Raw genomic sequence first — 20,641 nt, 5'->3', positions numbered from 1 at the left:
GTCAACTGCAAGTATTTCAGTAAATGGTCTGACTTTCTGTAGATGCTCCACTGAAGTGGGAAGTGGGGTTTGTTTTGTATTGGTTTAAAGTTGCTTGGAAAAATTACCTACCTATTAGTCATGCTTGACCTTTAGCTTTAACTGGGCAGGCAATATTTGCATCATGTCAGGTGATGTGTTCTTTGGTATACATTGTCTCATCCTACATTTGAAGTTGTAAGGTATTGTAGCATAGTATCATAGTATAGTTTGGGTTGGAAGGGACCTTAAAGATCATCTAGTTCCAACCCCCCTGCCGTGGGCACAGACATCCCACCAGATCAGGCTGCCCAAGGCCCCATCCAACCTGGCCTTGAACACCTCCAGGGATGGGGCATCCACAACCTCCCCGGGCAACCTGTTCCAGCATGTTTGGGGTATATTATAAGCATAAATCTGGCAGATGTTTAGGAACCTAGTAATTCAAGTACTATATGAACCCCACAGCTCTGTAATGGATTGTTTGTTTTTCCTTCTTTTTTCTGTGTTATAACCAGTCTATAAAATTTGCTACTAGGGATGCGCTATTTTGGCATGGGGTGAAGGAGGTGATATTTGTTATCTATATGCCACATTTTTCAATGTCATAGAGTGGAAATCAGTAAATTGAGTGTTGGTTAAGAAGCCAGTTACAGTACAATGTGATTTACAGTGTTTGAGGATAGTCTTTTTGAGTGAGGGCCTGAGTCAACTACTCTTACACTTTTTCTTTCATAGGTATATGAGAGAAGGAATATGCATATGAGGCAGAGAGCAATAAAAATCAGCTAATAGCTGAGAAGTAGTGAAAGCTCTTTTTCACTGACCATTTGCTTTTTTAAATTACCTTGAATTTAAAGAGTAGAAAAAGAAAACTTCAGACAGGAGGAGGAAGAAATCAAGTGATGTTTGAGGAAAGGAAAATATAAGTTCAGGATTTTAAACCATTTCTAGGTTGCTTTATTGTACCAGTCACATCTCACTGGGTTACGTTAGCTTTTGGTGTATTACAAATACGCAGAAGAACCTTCTTGTTTAGGACTATCTGAACTGAAGACGCAACAAATTTAGTGCTGCTAGGCAGTTAAAAATAGAGAAAGGAGAGATCATCTCCACGTAACCCAATTCAAGTAAAAGCAAAGAATCAGAAGAGGAGAGGCTCTTTTCAAAGTACTTGTGGGATGAACTAGCATTCACTCAGTCACAAAATGTGATTTAGATACCAGTGCATGAACACGTAACCTCATACACTTAGAAACTTGGGCACATGACATCAGACCTTCTGCTTCTTCCCTGGAAGGGCTTAAGTTTTTCTTGTTATTTTTTGGTTTATAAGTTACTTGTTAAGTGAGAACATGGCAAGGTGCTAAAGTACCCACTTTGGACAATTAAAGTTGTGTACTGATTTACACGAGCAAACATAAAACATGTTAATACTAAATTAAACTTCTCTCCATGTGGAGTCAGGAAGGAAATATTCCACTTCTTAGAGGACAACTTTCCCTAACACACACAGGATGTCCATGCGCTCAGGTGGGACTTGTGTATGCTTGTTGACATTAGAATATGTGGGATTTAATGAGAGTTTGTGGAGGGGGTGGGTTGTTTCCTTGCTTTGTGTTGGATTTGGTTTGGGGTTTTTTGTGGTCATGTTCATCAGAATGCCTTATTGAATTTAAAAATTGCCAGACCCCTTAAGGGACCGTTTCCCATAATACCACTGCCTTGAATAGTGGAATTCTTATTCTGGCACCTCATAGTAAAAGTGTATGCTTGTGGAAGAAGCACCCTGTGACTGTGGGTGAGTTCCCCCCCCCCCCCCCCCCAGTTCCTTCCCACCCCTTACTCCTGATTTTGTTTGAAGGTGAAGGTTTTTTGTTTTGTTTCAGCTTGGGAGTCCTTATCTCTCTAGGGGAGTAACAATTCATGAAGAACACTCTGCATTCCAGTGTCCCTTATAAGAACCGTTTGATGAACTGGCACTGCAGACATTGAGGGATATGCTGAGAGATAAAGGACTTCTTGTTGCACCTGAAAAAGTACAAAGGTCAGCTCTGTGGAAGTATTTGGGCTGGTGCATTTCTGATGCCCAAATCTGACTGCAGAAAATCGAACTGACGACCAGTTTATGAACTGTTAGAGATGTTCAAATGTTGTTAGGGGATATTCAATGGGTCCGCCATTGTGTGGGCATTTCCAACTCTGATATTGCTCCCTTGACTGTGTTGTTGCACAATGCCGACCCAGCCTCCAAAATTGAGCTTACCGCAGGTCAAAGGACTCTTTTACAAAAAATCGGTCATCACTTACAAACATCTTGTCATCTCGCTTTTGGTTTGTAACAATAGCGAGTCCCCGTATGCAGTCATCTGTCAATGGCAAAACAAAAGAGGGGAATCTGGGAAGGACAGAGACCTGAATGATCCTGCCATTGCCAGTAGCAAGAGAACCGATAAAGCTGAATAATTCTGGGTATTGGAATGGGTGTTTCTGGGTGTGCAGCCAAAAACGAGCATTCATACCAGACCCGAAGCTGTGGCAGAGTTAGTACGAAAAGGCAGATCTCGAATTATTGAGATCAGCGGTCAAGAACCTGCAGACATTAGCATTCCGGTTAATGCTGTAGACCTAGAGTGGTGGTTACGAAATGTAATACCACTTCAGGAAGCCCTATTAGGATTTGAAGGACAAATACGTTCGCAGCAGCTGGAAGGGAAGAAGTGGCAGATATTGTCGCAAAATCAATGGCTGGAGAGAACGAAAGTCAGTATGCAACCAGTGGTGGATGGCCTTACTGTATATACTGATGCCGGAAAATGACTGCATCGTGCTGTTTGTGTATGGCACGAACGTGCTGAATGGAACAAGCATGTTTTGGAGGGACAGCCCCAAGATTCTTTACAGACTTTAGAGTTAACTGCTGTTGGTTGGGCCCTGTTGAATTGGCTAACCACCCCTCTTAATGTTGTAACGGACTCATTATATGTAGCAGGAGTAGTCCCAAGATTAGAGGATGCTCTTTTAAGACAGAAAACTAACCCAAGATTAGGAGCATTGTTTGTGCAATTACACTCCATGCTTCAACAACGCACAGAGCCTTGTTGTGTTATTCACGTGCGAAGTCATCAACTTGACATGGGACTAGGAAGGGGTAATCAGATAGCAGATAGATTCGTTAGTCCAGTTCAGCATATGCCTCCTATGGATAAATTTTGTTTAGCAAGACAGAGTCATGACCAATTTCACCAGAATGCCAAAGGATTAAAATGACAGTATGGCTTAACAGAGAATGAAGCCTGTAGTATTGTACAAGCCTGTCCAAAATGTGGAAATCGTGGTCCAGGAATAGGGATCGGAGTTAACCCTAAAGGACTAAAGTCCTTAGAGCTCTGGCAATCGGATATCACTCACATTGGGGAATTTGGAAGACTAAAATATGTTCACGTGACAATCGATACCTTTTCGAAATTTGTATGGGCAACTGCATTACCTGGTGAGAAAGCACAACATGTGTGTAAACACCTGTTGTCATGCTTTGCTGTAATGGGGGTGCCTGAGACCATAAAAACGGATAATGGACCTGCCTATACTAGTCAAAAGACGAGGGTCTTTTTGTCCAAGTGGGGAGTACAACACATCACAGGAATCCTGCACAAAGCCACTGGGCAGACTTTGGTGGAGCGAACTCATCAAGTGTTGAAAGATTATTTACAAAGACAAAAATACACTGAAATGGACGTGCAAATGAGACTGAATAAGGTTTTGTTTACTTTAAACTATTTGTGTTTAATGAGTGATAGAGAAGAGCCACCGGTGATAATACATCATCAAAGTATAAGGTTGAATGAAAAGACAATTATCCCCAGCTTTCAAGTATTATATGGAGATCCAGTAATGGGAATATGGAAAGGACCTGTTGCTGTAATATTTAATGGTCGAGGATATATGTGTGTTTCCACAGAAGATGGTCCTAGATGAATATCAGCGAAAAGCATTCGACTCTATCTAGAGACCTCATCAGAGTGTGATCAACGGTCTACACAATAAGATCCTGCACAGGAATGAATGAAGAAAGCTGAAGTCTGCTGTTTTAGTTGTGGGAATTGTGATCCCCGGGTGTTGCATAATTGTGGTGACTGTGGTAATAATCAGTGGCCCTGTAATATGGACTATTAAGGATCAAGATTGGAAGAGAGTAAAAGAAAAGTGTAGGCGTCGTTATAAATGGAATTTATAACGTTTTGGCTGTGTTTAGTATGTTTTAACTTAGTTATTGCAGTCTATCACCCTGCATTGGTTGATCCGCGACAAAATGTTGAACACTACTAGTTTTTGTGCCAGTTTGGCGACCCTTAGCTTATCATTTGTGACTTGTCTTATAGGAGTTCCCATAAGAAATTTTTCAAACTTTTATCAAACAATGCAAGAGTTGAAGTCACAGTTTAACATCACTAGTAACCTACCTTTTTGATGGAAAAACGAGAGCGAAGCATTCGACGAATATGATAATTGGGATTACAAACTTCCAATTGGACCTGAACCACAAGAACTTGAACTTGTGGATTCATTGAATGCTACATATAGTCTTTTTATAGGTTTAGGATCACGGTCTGAGGCACAGATGGAAGGGAGATTAGTGGACCAAGCAGCACCAACAATAGTTGATCCTATAGGGAACAGCAGTGATTGGGAGCAGAAATGGTGCAACATTATAAAATGAAGTAAAGCTCATTCTGCTCCTGGCACTGTATTACCAAGACGATTACCACCAGGATATTTTTGATCTGTGGTAATTGAGCGTGGGCAGGCATGCCCTCTAACCCGAAGGGTGGACCATGTACCATTGGTCAGCTCAGTTTGGGAAAGAGGCCTGACTCAAACCCTAAGTCGAGGCTGTGAGGATAACATTTAATTATGGAATTTTTGGGAAAGATTTTTTGCATTTCTTTTGGTATCAGGAGTTGCAGCTGCAAAAGCACATAAAAACTTAGAACAATTATTTTGTTAAGTAGTGAAACAAGCCAACATGACAAGTCGAATTTTGTCTGAACTGGCTGATGACGTGTCTACCGTGCAGCATACTGTTTTACAGAACAGAGCAGCAATAGATTTTTTTTTTTGTTATTGGCGCATGGTCATGGCTGTGACGATTTTGACCTAGGGTTTTTTTTTTTGGTTTGGATGGATTATCCAACTGGTTAGGATTGACTGGTTGGCTTAGGAGTGTATAAAAAACGGGATTAATGTTGATAATTATAGTTGTAGGAATAGTTCTTTTCAGTTGTGTAAGGTCATTATTCATTAATTATTCCAAATTTTGTGTCATCCTCTTGTTATTTGGTGCAAGGTGAAGGTTTTGTTTGCTCTGTTTTGTGGTTTTGGGTTCTTTGGGTTATTTCTTTCTTCCTTCCTGTCAGCAAGATCTTATGCTTAAGTTCACTATGTATTTTCATTTTGCTTTTGGCCTTTTGCACTGAGAAGATGGTTTAGCTTACCAGAGATAACCTTTCCAATTCTTTCAACTGATTATAGCTGCTTTTTGGATGTTTTAGGAAAAAAAAACATGGAAAACTCAGCAATATCACAAGCAGAAGAGCAGAAAGGAGAAAAAAGTATGTCTTAAGCATATACATTTAAGGTTTCTGGCAGAGAGGTGAGGGATGGGAGAAAGACTCTGTGTATGTACTGGAAAGTTTGGGCTAAACTTACTTAAGTCTCTAAACTGAGCAGCATTTGTCATGACTTGATTTCTCAGGTCTCCTGATATTTCAGGCAGGTATGTAATCCCTTCTTTAGAAGTTTAATAATGTTTAAACAATACAAAAGCCTGCGTTTTCGGTTGTGGTATAAAGGAGCCAGATGTTGCATCAGTCCTGAGAGGAAGATATTCGAAAATGTATGTTGCAGCTGGAGGCTTTTTGTATCTGCACACAACTGTCTGTATGTAAGACATATGCTCTGAATGAAAGGCTATGACTCTTTTTGCTGAAAACTTTTTCATTATGTCTTAATGAAAAAGAAGACAAATTAATTAATGGCAGATGAAAAGACCAGTTAGCAAGAACTCAGACAAAATCACTTAAATCAGCATCTGTCACATTCAAAATGAAAAAGCCAATTAAAAAAGAGAAGCAGCTAGAAAACTCCTCTAGGCTTGCTATTTCCTTAGTGCTAAAGCCTGTGACACATTTTGTGGATTTATGGTCTGCCAATTATTATTCTAATAATTAATTATGAATATTATTCTAGAATACTAAAAATTATTCTTTGAAATGAAATTTCCACAATGAAGAAGAGTTTTTATTGTTAGTCTGTTTCCTGTCAAACACCACGATGCCATTTTATTACTTTTCTTTTTATTTTCCTTACAAGTATTGAAACATGATGCGTGTTGTTCTTTTCATGAGTATAACGTATATTCTTACACTGTATACAGTGTTCTAATGAACACTATCCTGATGCTGGTCAGCAAGCCTGTGTATCTGACTCTCTTTCTTGAAGGATACAGAGAATTTTTGTGGGTAGAATATGCTACTCTGTTACTGAACATCTCTTCATGCTGTCATTAGTTTTTTTCTGGCAGGCTATTTCCACATTTCCATGTTTAATGGGAAGACTAATTCAGAGAAATGCCTGCTGCTCTATGGAGGCAACACTGCCAATGCAGCAAGGAGGTTCCCCTAGTCTACTGAGGTTGTTGGTGGTATTTATTTGCAAGGGCTGGACAACTCTGGATAGGTGTTGTGGTAGTAGCTCTCAAGAAGAGTCTGCAAAGGTCCTTTTTCTTGTGTAAAGCAGGAATTTCGATGTCTTTGACATGTAAACCAGTGTTTATTTATTCATCCCTAGAGCAACAAGAATACTGTAAATTCAGGCCATATGGATTTTTGTGTGCAAACCTTTTTCACTCTACTTCATCAAATTGTGATGGTAGCACTCACTGTGAGTTACCTTTCCTGAGAAGAAGTGTGTAGTAACAGAGGAGGGAGGGAAAGCTGGGTATGCACAGATCAGTGGCTTGTCCTGGGAAAGGGAAGCTTGGAACAAATGTTTGTACATTTTAAACTGAATGAACTTTCATTCCGTCATTTGATCCTCATCATCTTTATTGAAAATCTGCAGTAGTGTAGACTATATAATATTTGGATGCAAGATACAAACAAGAAATCCTGAATTATTTTTTTCAGTTCTTGCTGTACAATAAAAAATCCTATTTCTTAGAAGAAAAACGTAGTATATTTTATACCTGTATTTAGTCACTAACTAAATTAGTGTGACATAAAATATTATATCTCATGTTATTAAGGTATTTATAGTATTACTAGATGAAATTGAGGTGAAAAATTGGCTAAGTTTCCCTTAGGCTAGAGAGTACAAAGATGCATCAGGAAAAAATTGGCTATAGGCAATTCATATTTAAGAGGAAAATGATGAGGATGTACAAAGCTGCAATAATATGTGCAACTAGTTGTGGGCTTTAAGGAACTGATGTCAGGTCAGATATCTTCTCTCTAACATACTCATTTGAACAAAGGTTTGTACTAGAAATTCTGAAGAAAATTCATTCCTGTTTGGGAATTAGAGTTGTTCTTTTTCCACTTGGTTATTTGTTTTCTTAAATCTTCAGATAGGTCCCTCTGAACCTCTCTCTGGATTTTCTTCGTCTTGGAACATACGTTCTTCTAAATGGGAAGACAAACAATTCTAAAGGAGGTCATTATTCATTTACTTGGGAGTCTCTGTTTGAAGCAAAGACTACATGGTAGGTAGCACCATTAAAAACATAGAGTAGTTGAATGCTTTATGGCTGGTGTGTTTCTTTTCTTTTCCTGCTGTGTTTTCGTGTGTGTTTATAATGTTGATATATCTTCCTTTTTTCCTCTTACCTTCTAGTTAATAACAAAAATTAATCTTAGCTTTTCCAGTCTGAAATTCTAATACTTTAAAGAATTTTTGTAATCTGCTATAGTTTCTGAAAATGTTGGCTGAAGCATCTTGAGCAAATTCTGGGGAACTGGCAAGTGCTTTTTGAAAACAGAAATCTAAGTGCAAGTGTTGAAGAAATATATAAGGACAGTATAAGTGATAATATGGATTGATCAGTTGAATACAGTGTATCAAATTGATTTTATGAACTAATAAAAATAACCAACACTTTCAAAAACTGTGTGCATTGCTAAAACTTTCCTGAGAGAGGAGCTCCAGTAGCATAAGCCATTAATAGTGTTAATGGCATGATTAATGGAAGAGTGCAGCTAACTTTTAAATGCTCACAGTACTTATTTGTCCACATTGTTTCAGTGAAAACAATTCTGAGTATCTTGCAAGCCTTCTGCCCATGTGCTAGGTGGCAGCTACCCTGGCAGAAATTTCCCATGAACATTTGCCTTTACACACCAGTGTCTGCGGTATTTCAACACTTCTGTTATGTGTTTAAACCATGTGTGCTACCATAAGCTAAAGTTGACCTTTCGGAAAAAAGTTGGATGGGTTGGGCAGCTGGTGGTTGAATGAACAATAGTTAGAAGAAAAGAAAGTTTTCTTAACTCTGGATGACATCCAGAGGTGTCTGCCAACATCAAACATCCTGTGAACTCTGAAGGGATGGTGGTGGATGGGTGAGGGGAGGGCATGACCCTTTGAGCAGTGTGGGAAGAGGTAGTATGGAAGGTAGGTAGTGAAAAAGAGGTCCAGAGGGGATCTATGGCTTTAGTGGGTTATGTCAGCAGATATGTCAGCAGACCTGAGAGATCCTTGTGGTGTTTGCAGACCTGACTTCCATAGCTGTGAGCCACAAAATCGTGTGTGCTGTGTTAATTGAATGGCAAACCCAGAATATCTAGCATTAATTTGTTAGTCTTTAAGAGGCATATCAAGAGATTTACCAAAATACTCGGTTCTTCTCCTTGCTTTTTGATTTGTTTCTTTTTCTTCTACTGAAAGGGACAGTTGTTGTCTAGTGAGCACAAGCAAGGAGGAGGTAGTTATACAGGGCTTCAGACACTGTGTGTATCACAAAAAGAAAAAGAAAGCTGTGGGAGGTAAAAAAACTATTTCTCTTTTAGTAGTAGAAAAATTTAATTATTTGTAGAGAGACTAGACTAACACATCTTTGTTATTTCCTCTTTTCCCCACAAGTCAAGAAAAGTAGAAAAATTAAGATATTTTTCAAGGATAATCCCTTTGACCACAGGGAAAGTTAAAATATTCTTGTACGAAAATAAATTGTTGGGATAAAGGATCAGAAAGCAGTTGAGAAAGCTTTAAGATACAGATGTGGGAAACCCAGAGAGAACAAGAGCCAAAGAGTGAACTGGAAAGAAGGGTAGGATTTCTGAAAGTAAGTAAAGCCTAATACTGTATAAGTTGAGATTTTATTCTTAGCTGTCCTTTGCTAGATTTCTGAGTGTCTCCTTTTCCTTCTGCTACAATATATGTGCTTGTAATTTCCCTCGGTGTTGGCTTCTGCTCTGTGTTCCTGCTAGGAACAAATTAAATTAATTACATGGAACATAACACACATTGTGCTGAATTCCAACAGATAAGATTTTTTATAAGTATCTCAAAAGCTGACTGATTTTTCAGTTACGCCATGCAAATATGCCCCAAAAATGCCTGGCACAAAGATGCATTGTAGAATAACATAACAGAACAGAGAGATGATACTGTGATTATCTGGTCTGATTTCCTGCATAACACAGACCATAGGACGTTCTTGCATTCCAACTTGGCTGTTTTTCTAAAAGTTATGCTCTAATTCAAAATCAAATGAGTCACTGTAATAGTAAATTCACTTAACTACTTGGCAAAGTATTCCAGTGATAGGTTGCTCTCATAGGAGTGGACGGAAAAGGCGCCTTGCTCTGTTCCGTGACAAGCTTCCAGTTTTGGCTTGAGAATATCGTCACGTATTTGCTGGTTATCTTGAAAAGTGATCTGTTACTTTCTGTTCTGGACTTTAACTGATTGAATTACTTCTGCTTATTCTCTTTGATCCTTTCTAGTTTTCTCATGAAGACATAAGTTAAGTATGTCTCCCCTCATTTGATCATGATCAGTTCCAAGATTTTTCATGATGTAGGCTAAAAATCAAGAGGCAAGGTGGCTAAGCTAGCTTTTATGCCTGGCTTGGCGGGTCACAAGCGAGTTGGGAGACTTTGCTCTCTGCTTTGGTTGGGAGTTCTACGTTAAAATTAATACAGCGTAGTGTAGTGTAGTGTAGGCCAGTGATTTCTGCTGGTTTTGTTAGCCTAATCTTCTAGGCAGCAGAGTTCCCCACATAAGTGCAAATGTTCTTAAATGGTAAAAGAATACCTTTTGCCACTGTTTTTATGCGAGCACTTTCCTGAGTGATTAGGTAGTAGAGATAAGGGTCAACAATAAAGCATTGCATGAGATAAATAGTAAATAAAATAGCAGATGATATTTGGTGTAAAGAGAAATTAACTGCTGCATGTAGGGAAAATTATAAAACACCAAATTATAAACTCCATTGCTGCTCAAGAGTGATATTTTGGGGTCTTAATAGATCATTTCATGAAAATGTCAGTTCAGCATGCAGGAGCAGTTAAAAAAAAAAAAAACAGTTAAGAAAGAAATAAGAGATCTCTGTGACACTGTATAATCCTCTCCTTGCCCAAGCCCTGATGATTGTGTGTGGTTCTGGTTCCCAGTTGCTGAAAACATATAGTAAGCCTGGAAAAGGATGAACAAAGTTATGGAATAGTTACTATGAAGACAAGTCACTAAGACTGGAAAAAAGACAGGCGATTGGTGGCTATAGAAGTCTGTGAAACTTGTAGTAGTGTAGGGAGACTTATAAGAGGTTGAGCTAGTCTTCATTTCTTCAACATCAGGAGGTGCAGAGCAACAAATCAAAGCTGAAAACAGACCAAGGCAGCTCTTCACAAAAATTAGTGAAGCTTTGGATTTCTTTGCTGTGGGATTGCAGGTAGCACGAGAACCTTCTCACATAGGTTCAAGACCTCGAGTTGCCATGGTCAAGTTTATTGAAAGTAACTCTCCTGAGGGTTATTAAATCCATAGAAACCATATATAGATCACAGCCTTGCTGAACTGGAAGTCACTGAATGCTGGAAAATGTACATAAAGGGGAAGTAGTGCTTGTAGTCTTCCCTAGATGTCCCCAATTTGGCCAGAGCTGAAGACCAGCATAGAAGGGCATTTGGTCTGATTCAGCACTGTCCATTGCTTTAGAAGTCAAGAACATATTTGGAATTCCTGTAGTGGTGGCATCCCTGTCAAAAATGGAGCTAAAATTCTCTGCTACTGTTGTGCCTTTTGATTTTACTACCAAAAGCCACTTTAGGCTTTGTTACCTCAGTGTAGCACTGGAAACTCATGCCTAACTGTCTGTACAATCTGATCTCCAAGCCTGTTTGAGTTGTTTCTCCCTAGAATAGAGTTCTCTCTCTTCCCACCACCTCCCAGATTGTTGAATTTTAATTTGTTTATGCTGAATCATACACTGTTTGCTTATGTGCCATAGATGAATAAATCATTCCTTGGATACTATCTGTTTAACTTTCTTAGGTTTTGTATCATGTGTAAACTTTATTAATTGTCCAAACAGAAGGGAACTGTGGAAAGAAGCAAAAGAGCAGAAATGTTGAAAAATATATTGTCTGTTTAAATATGGTCAGTCCTTTTGTATAAAAATTAAAAACTTTTATTAACTAGAGGTCTTAATTAAGACGTTGTTTCAGAAGACTGTAAGTTACTATGTATACTAAATTGTGGGAGTTGATATGTTTCCATTAGTGATATGTATAGGATGAAATTTTGTCTATTTATAATGAAAGCCTGCATGAAACTTCTGTAGTACATCTGCAACTGAAGTACAAACCTAAATTCAACCTCGTATGGTTTGCAGCAAAATCAAACACTGCACTAAGCAAACATGTATTTTTCCTTAAGAATTCTTGTCACATTCAAGCTATATGTGACTTTGCTTACTGGTTGTGGAGTAGTTTTTTTAACAATAGTTACAGGCATAGGTATTTGCCTGTATTATCTAAGAAAATACGGAAGAAAATTAGTCTAAACCATGGCAGGCAAACATTTGAGTAAGTACCCTAGGACTTTGTTTACCTTGTATTCTCTACAGACAAATTGGAGTAGTTCTATTGTGCTAAAGCAAGTTTGGGTTGATAACTTAGTTAATAAGTTTAAGATAGGTGGGATTTTTTTTTTTACACGTTAAGATCTCATGAGACTTATAAAGAACAGAGATTGCTGAAATATATGAGCAGTATTTTCTTTTCCAAGAAAATCAGTTTTACCTTGTAGTTATCATAGAGCTCTCATGGAATGCCTGAGGAGCGTATTGACACTAGCGTTTTACTTTGGATGAGGCGTGGTTTTAGAAAAGAATGTCCTTATTATCCCCAGTTGCTGTTGTTTGGTTTGAATATTTGCTTACATAATGTATTTCAGAACATCAGAAGAAACAAGTTGATAAATAATGAAGAAAAGGATGATTTTTTCTTTGCAGAGGAGGTTGTCGAGTGTGTTTAGTCTCATGCTGCAGTCTCACAAAAAAGAACATCTGCACAGTCCTTTTGATCCTCTTTGTTACAGAAGTATATTGACTGAACATGACTGTAAGGACGCATTCAGGAGTACTTATAGCCACTTCAGAGAGAGAAACAAAAATTTGTTGGAGATTAAATTCAGGTTTGATACTGAGCACAGTTGGTTTCCAATGACTATAAGGCGAGATCCTGAACAGACTGGGTAAATTTAAAGTAACATACCTCTGGTTTTGATTCCTGAGGTTGTTGAGAATTCTTATTTCTTGGCGGAATAATTAGGATATCACAGGAGTGCTCTTAGTTGGTAGGTAGTAGTGCTCAAGAGCAGGTATTTCCTTCTTATCTCTATAAATTGACTAAGACAAGTGTCAAAACTGCATCTTCATTTTTAGAACACATGCTTCACCTGAGTTGTAGAATTTAGCTAGTACTTCATGCAGCTTTAAGTATCACACAGCCATATTTTTGCATTCAAATTCTCAGATTATTCTCAATGAATAATCTAATTTTAATGGGTTTATGGTAGTATCATTATATTATATTGATTCACTTATGTTGTCTAATAATGCAATCTCCTGTCATTAAGTTTCTTGTTATGTATTGGATGTAGCAGAATAAGCCCAACAGTTGATGCAATTGATGATGTGGTTTGTTAACAATAACATGAATAACGAATAGTGCTAACATGTTCATGAATCAGCATCGTATTATAGTGAGCCTTACCAAAAAGCTAATTTAGAAGTCTGGGGTATGCCCAGGAAATTCAAAATTGGCAACATAAAAGACATAACACAGACAATAGACCATTGTGATCAGCATGAGAAACAGTGGCCCTAAATCCATACTGATATCCTAGCTTTGTGTAAAGAAAGATTTTCACAAGAAATGGAAAACAAAAGAATGAAGTTGATTTCTGGAGGTTTAGGGAGACATCTTTCTAAACTTGGAAGGGACTCCATGGGAGAAGAATATGAAGGGATTGGAGCAGGATGGTGCATGGGCACTGGAGAGAGCGAGATGGAGTACAGAACAGAGTCACTGATGAACCTGGACAGTATCAGTATCAGTGTCTGTGGCATAGAAGATAAAGTTAGCTCCAGGCTAGTTTCTTGTCTTGAGGCAAATTGTAACATCAGACATGCTGGCATACAATGGTAAGTGGTGTGTCCTGGTCTTCTGGGATATCTGTTAAATCTTTCAGATGTTTGGTAAACCATTTACTGAACATTGTTTTCTTCCATGGGCAGAGATGCTGAAGTCATCAAAATAGTCTTCTCTGTTAAGTGAGTGCTGCAAATATGTTATTTCCACTCACAAAAGATTATGCTGAATTAGAATCAAATGAAAATGTGCTCTGCTATGGGGAATTAGAAACAAATATTTGACAAAGCAAGAACATAAAGCAAAGAAATTACTGTTTTGAAAAAAACGTGAAGGATATTATTGGGCAACAGCATTCAGAGCTGTCAGATGAACGCTGCCAATTTTTAAGGCCTCTTTTCAATTGATAGAAAGAGAACTTAAATTGTGAGGCTAAAGGTTTATTCGTTACTCAAGTGAAATTCAGTGATGAGACCTGGTGAGATAGATTATCCATTCTCCTCTCTGATGTAGTTTTGGGCTTGTTTCCATACCCTTGGGACAGGAAAATGAAATTTTGTGCCAAAAGCAGCAGTGAACACGTGTCCGCACTTGCAGGTTTCTAAGTGTAACAACAGAAAAAGTAAAACTATTCTGCATTTTATAAGATGGCTGCTGGGCAATAAGGCATCTTATGCTTTGTGCTATTAACAACCATCTGCCTTAGAAGAAAGCTGATGTTACAAGTAAAAAAGATGGGAATTCATGGGCTAGGCACTGGCAAAACACTGGTTATTGTCTCATTTGTTTAATGTGAGATACCTTACTTTTATCTATTTCCCTAATTTTCAATTTTTTGTCAGTTTGAGGTATGTCACCACAGTCTGCAAGGGAGGAAATTTTCTTTGAGTGTGTAGTGGTGTTGTGTGAAGGATCCTAATGTGGAAAGACAAGACTAAAAGGACACAAGTTTATCACTCACAAATAGTATCTGTTTTATTGTTTTTGCAGTATAAAAGTCAACTAAGGAAAGCAATTATACTACGAGTTTCAAAACTATATTGCTACGTTTTTACGTTCTTACCAACTCCTGGATTGGTAGCACTCCACCAAGCAGGAGAAGGAGGTGGATCATGGTGCTCAGATGATGGTGGCAGTAGGTGCTACACCTTTAGGGCATCCCCTAGTAAAGTATGTGCGTTTTGACCTTCTCCCTGGTAATACAGTAAGCACGGCCCCTCGCTGGGAATGGAAAAACCCTAGTGACTTCTGTGTGGCCATTGCGTGACAGGCTGAGCACCAACACATTATTTGTCCCAGTGGTTGTTATGTAGTATAACGTTCCGAAAGGTACAGTACAAATAGTTTCACTATAGTACACACTTCTCTTCCCAACAAGGTCAGGTTCTCATGATGTTTGCGAACTTCCACAAGGAAAAGATCATGTTCTAACAGATATTGCTTTCCTAGATGTCCCACAACAGACCATTCATCTATTATCTCTGATACAGAGTGGCACAGCTTGTTGGAGGAAGGAGGAGAAAATGTGCAGGAACGTGAATGTGAACACTGACTAAAGTATAGCAGAGCTAATGCTTTTGGATAGTTTTCATTCCTAGTCCAGGGAAGACAAAGTATTGTGTCATTCACTGGAAAAGAACGACAGGATCATTTGTGCAGCACACTGGTTGAAGTGTCAGAACTGGCTGGTCATTATGTGGCTTGTCGGTGTTGACATTCACATCACAGATCTGTTCATAAGCTGAAGAAATTTAGTTCAGAGAACAGCGTTGGAAGTTGAGTAACAGCATCTTCTCTTACTTCAGGAATGATGGGCCTGTTATTTCCTATGCAATTCAATTATAGATATGAAGTGAATTTTACATTCTTAAAGGCCAAGAAATACTCTGCTAGGGAAAAAAAAGTGATTTTTTGTGACATTTGAAGTTACTGTTGCAATTACATTTTTAATAATGCAAGGGAAAAGGACTTCTAATGACATTGCAAGTTTGTAGATTTGTAATATATGCTTGTAATTTGATACATTTGGGTTTAGTCTTTCCTAATGCAGAAAAGCTTACGACACTACATTTATGAGTCTTTTGACTAAAGTTGCATGCATTTGGAATCTACGTTGGGAAGTACACCTTTGTGGTGTTACTAACAATTACGCCACAATTTATTAAACAAATCCACAAACCTTCCTGTCTTTTGGTTGCTCCATATGTATAGATCTACTAGCTTAGGGAATAAATTGATTCATTACTTCTGCATGAAACAATATTTTACAGCCTGTCTCTCAGTTTGATACCAGAAACATTTTCATGAGTTAAGCTGTACACAGTAGCAAGTCTATGCTGAAGATTCTTTTGTATTCACAAGGGTGTTGAAATAGGGATGAGCTTTCCATATGATATGCAAGGAAAAAAAGAACCTGATTTTGTTTTATGTAATTTTTTAGGTGATTATCAATAAATACCTAGAATTGACTGCATCTATGTAGAACTAGAAAGTAAATTCTAAAATAATAAGAATAAATACACCGAGCTACAATTTGTTAGTTCTGATGTGCCTTTTGTGTCTGTGTGTAACTCTATTCTACTATCTGCAGATCACTAATTACCTTTTTTCTTTTGCAACCTTCCATCATAGAGTATTTCTGTGATGAACTGAGGAAGAAAATTACAGGCTTACAGTGTCTTAAATTAAGAATATAATGCCAGAAATATTTCATAGTTATTTAATGTATGCCTGGCCCTCCTAACACTGAAATAGATCCCTTACCAGGGTTTATGGCTAAGGTTGGCATTTGTTGAGACTGAAGAATTTTATATACTCAATAACCTTGTTTTGAGACACTACACAACAAATTGATTTTAAAATTGCTGACTCTTTTATGCTTCTCAGTTTTGTTCATCTAACAACTGTATTATTCCTTTCATTCACCCTTAGCTACACCACTCTACCTTACAAAAAGAACAATAAAACATATAAGAAAGACGTTACATCTGAACAAACATGGCTGTCAGGGTTGGAAATCCTGCCAAGCTTCAGTAAGTCTTAAAGAGAGTTACCATTTGTCCTTTTAATATCTCCTGCAGCATGCCTATTTTAAATTATGTGAGGAAATGAGTAGAAGAAAGCAAAAGCAGTAGATCCTGCACGTATATACATATGCTTTGTGCTTCAGATATAATTTCCTTTCAAATCTTTTGATAATTCTGAAGACGTTTCTTAGGGGTTGCTTTATTTACTGCTTCCTGGGTTTCTTGCCTCTGTCCTTTGTGTGAGTTGTGGAGATGTTTTCTCTGATGTTTTGAATTGCTTGAACTGTTGTTTGGACAGTCTTCATTAGTAGAAGTCAGTCCTCCTTCCTTGCTTCTGAAATGGCTTTAGATGAAGGAATAGAAGCAAGTTAGTCCTCTTTTGAACATGGAGTCAGAGCTTGTGCATTCAGCAATTCCTTCCCACTTGCCTTATTCCTTAACTGTGTGTGCTGGTTTCCCTGCAAGATGAGGGTCCTTGATGCACAGGGACATGTGGAAAGCAGTTGACTTCTTCAGGTGTAGGCATTTTGACTTCAGCTTCCACAAAATACGCCAGAAGGTTTGTCATTTCCTTTCATAATCTTTGTAATGAATGTTCGCCACATAAAAACATGATCAAGAATAAGTGAAAACAAAGATGAGAAAGTAAGATTACGACCTCTTGTTAAATAGGTCCTATCATGGACATGATGTTTCTGTGTGGTCTCATTGATTACTGGGGTATTTTCTTAAAGTTACCTTCTTTACTCTTTTCTTCCTAACTTACCTGTTCACTGCAAATACATAGTCTTTTGTATTACTGTTGTGCTTCTTGCATATCTTGGAGATGAAATTCTTTGCGCTTCATTCTCCATCTACAAACTCAGAGGAAGAAAATGTCCATTCAAATTGAGACAATTTTTGAGCTAAGAAATTCATTAAAAGCAGTGTATTCACTGTATTTTCCTACTAAAAAGCTCCTTATTCAGAGATGAAGAAGAGAATTATAAAAAAAATAATGTTTAGAGTGCTATAGCATCTTTGTATTTTGAAGTACAAGCTTTTTTCTGAGACTTAGTTCCGGAGCATAATTCTTAAATGGAAGAGCAGAATTCTTTGGAGCAGAATCCTTAACTGAGGAAAGTCCTACAATAATTTGTGGTAATGTGACACCACTATTCCATTATATTTGTCAGACAACAGACAAGTACAGTGTTTAAAATTCGCGAGAGAATTGCACTTTAGAAGTGATTTATTTTAGAACTGTATGCATTAAAAAATTGTTTACACTTACAAATTCACAAGGATTTCTGAAAGGTTCTTGGCTTTCTTCCTTTTAAGTGAACTTCCGGGTGGTCCGGGAGAGCAGAAAACATTACAATGTGGATTTCATTGGAGTAGGCATGCTTATGTAAGGAAAGTCTACTTTGAACAGTCATGAGTAAGTGATTGGACATCAGAAAATAATAGTCTTTGCTCATTTGAATGTTTAAAAAAGATTTTGTTTCAGAGACAAGAAATCTAGGGAACACTGAAGATAAGCTGATAACTGCCATTATAACTTTGTAGCTTTGCAGGAAATAATTTGAAATTTGTTTTCCACAATGATTAATCAAGTAGAGCCATCCAAATTCTTCTAAAAATCATAAATCCTGTTCTATCAAATAAAACTAAAAATTTAGTCAGTCTTACCAGTGAGCCTTAAGGCCCGCTAGTGAGCTTTTAGTAAAAATCTATAAGACGTAGGGTGCAATTATACTCATCTCTTACAATGATTCATTCCAGTACCTGAATGTGGTATAAAACCAAAACCAGAATCAAGACACATGTAGTTCCACTAGTGAATGGTCCTCTTGATTTTGTTTGTTGGTTTGGTTTGTTTGATCCGTCAGTTCATTTTTCCAGTCACTCGGCACTGTGAAATTCTTCTTCATTTACTCAGTGGCAGGTTTATCTTTGCCTGTCCTAATTAATTTTGAGTTATTTTCAGGGTATGTAGCCTCAGTAAAGGCGTAAGCTTGTGTGGATTATTTGTGGAATGGCCTTAACAGGTGCCTGATCAAATCTCCTGCTGAACCCTGTCCTTTGTGAGGATGGATCATCTCACTCTCCTGTTACTTCTTTGTCTTTTAGCTGCTTCTTAATCCACAGAATTACTGTCCTATGCTTTGTCTGTGGTAACCTACTATCTCTAACACTATTTATTTAAGGGCTTTGCTGGAAGAGTATCCAGGTGTATTAATATTAGCTGTATGATGCTTCCGAATATACTTGATGACTTTCTCAAAGGGGTCTGGTAAGTTTGTGTGCTAAGACTCCTTCCAAAAAAACACTTTCTCTGTGCTGTAGAGGGCTCTAGGATACAACAGGAAAAAATACCTGCTGAAAAGAATAAACACAAGATATCAAAGGATGAATTCTTCTGCTTCTATCATATGCAGTAGGCCTTTTGTGCATGAAGGAATGTCCTTTTTCTTAATGTAAATAATTGTGATTTGGGCTGAAATCATTAATGCAGATTTAGGCATTGCTGTATCAAACAATTTAGCACTTTTCTGTTTTCACTTTTGTCTACCTTAGTTACAGACACAGCTTAAACACATAATGAGCAAGGTATCGTAAAAAATTGAGCCTTTCTTGGTGGTGATGTGGCACTTTGCATAGAGTAATAAAAACAGAGACATTCAGAAATGCTTAGTACACATCAGAGCAGAGATTAAACTTAAGATCTCCCTTCTTCAAGTGAGTGTTCTAACCTCCAAGGCGAGAAGTCAAAGGAATGCCTCTTTTTCATCTTTTGTTTCTGCTTAAATTCTTTGACTTTGAAGAACTGCTCATGTGCTTTTTAGACTGTCACCTGGAAAAGGCAGATGTAGATTCCTAGGCTCCACTACATATTTGCTGTGGAGTGTCTTTTGTAAGTAGTGTTCCAATAGAATTTCTGTGACTTCAGGTATCATCTTCGTGAAATTGTTTGTAAACAGTTTGCTGGAAGGGTTTGTACCACCAGAACACCGACCTTCTGTCCCTTCCACAGAGGTAAGTCTTAACAAAATCAGAGCCCATACCAAAGATTTTCTCATTCACTCATTCACTTTTCATCTCCTGTCCCAATGTATATAGAGCATTTGTAATAAATTAACAACAGCAGTACAGCTGAACATATGATCTAAAATACCAGTTCTTTATTTCTTCCATTATTTTTTTTCTCTCTCTTTTAAACTAACAATTATTCCAGATAGAGGTAACTGGGTTTTCCAACACCCCTTGGCAAAGCAGATCGTTAACAAACTGGGCAGGCTTTTAAGATGCATCTTCTGTCTCGTCACATTGTTTTTAACAGCCCAGATTTTTCAAACATATATCAACTTTGATGCTTGATTGACAGTGTTTTACAATATATAGTATTTTTCTCAGAAGATATAAAACCAAGAAGGTGCTGTAGTTTAGGCTATATATTTAAATTTTTATTTTTTTTTAAAAAAAAAGGTCTGTGATAAGAATTTAACTGTCAGCAATTCCCAATTGTCCAGTGCTACTGCTGTTAAGGACAGCTATGAGAAGAATCAGCTGTGCAGCTGGGAGTTGTGCTTGAGGAGAGAAATTGTAACAATCTAATATAAGATTCTTCACATCCCTGTTTGAGAGTACAGGTATATTCTTCAATGTAGAAAAATAGTATTAACATTTGCATTTTGCAGTTAACTTCACTTGCTTTTCTGTAGGGTACAGGAATGAATAGTACATACAGTACCCGGCATGAGTTGAAGGGGCTAAGGAGGAAAACATTTCAGACTGGTAGAAGTCTGAAGCCGTGCTCACACGGACTGTGCTGTAAGGTGTCTGAAGTGACTTTAGAATTTAATCTCTCTGGGCAGGGACAGGTTATGTTTGACAGCGTTCACCTGCTATGCAACATAAGATTATATCCAAAGAATTCACTCAGCAAGGAAATTAGCCAAG

At 37.8% G+C, this 20,641-nt stretch overlaps 1 protein-coding gene across 1 annotated transcript in view; it reads left to right on the top strand.

Annotated features, from left to right (window-relative positions):
- The window catches only part of LOC104058410 (guanine nucleotide-binding protein subunit alpha-14-like), a 52,959-nt gene that overhangs the window by 4,854 nt on the left and 27,464 nt on the right, over window positions 1-20,641 (top strand). The window contains 2 exon segments of the mRNA XM_054054028.1: window positions 1,486-1,551; window positions 7,650-7,780. Coding sequence (XP_053910003.1) covers window positions 1,486-1,551; window positions 7,650-7,780 — 197 coding nt within the window.

Source organism: Cuculus canorus, chromosome Z (assembly GCF_017976375.1).
Source record: "Cuculus canorus isolate bCucCan1 chromosome Z, bCucCan1.pri, whole genome shotgun sequence".
In the NCBI taxonomy this organism is placed as follows: Eukaryota; Metazoa; Chordata; class Aves; order Cuculiformes; family Cuculidae; genus Cuculus; species Cuculus canorus.
Note: the sequence above shows the minus strand (reverse complement) of the source record. Positions and strands in the feature narration are given on the sequence as shown.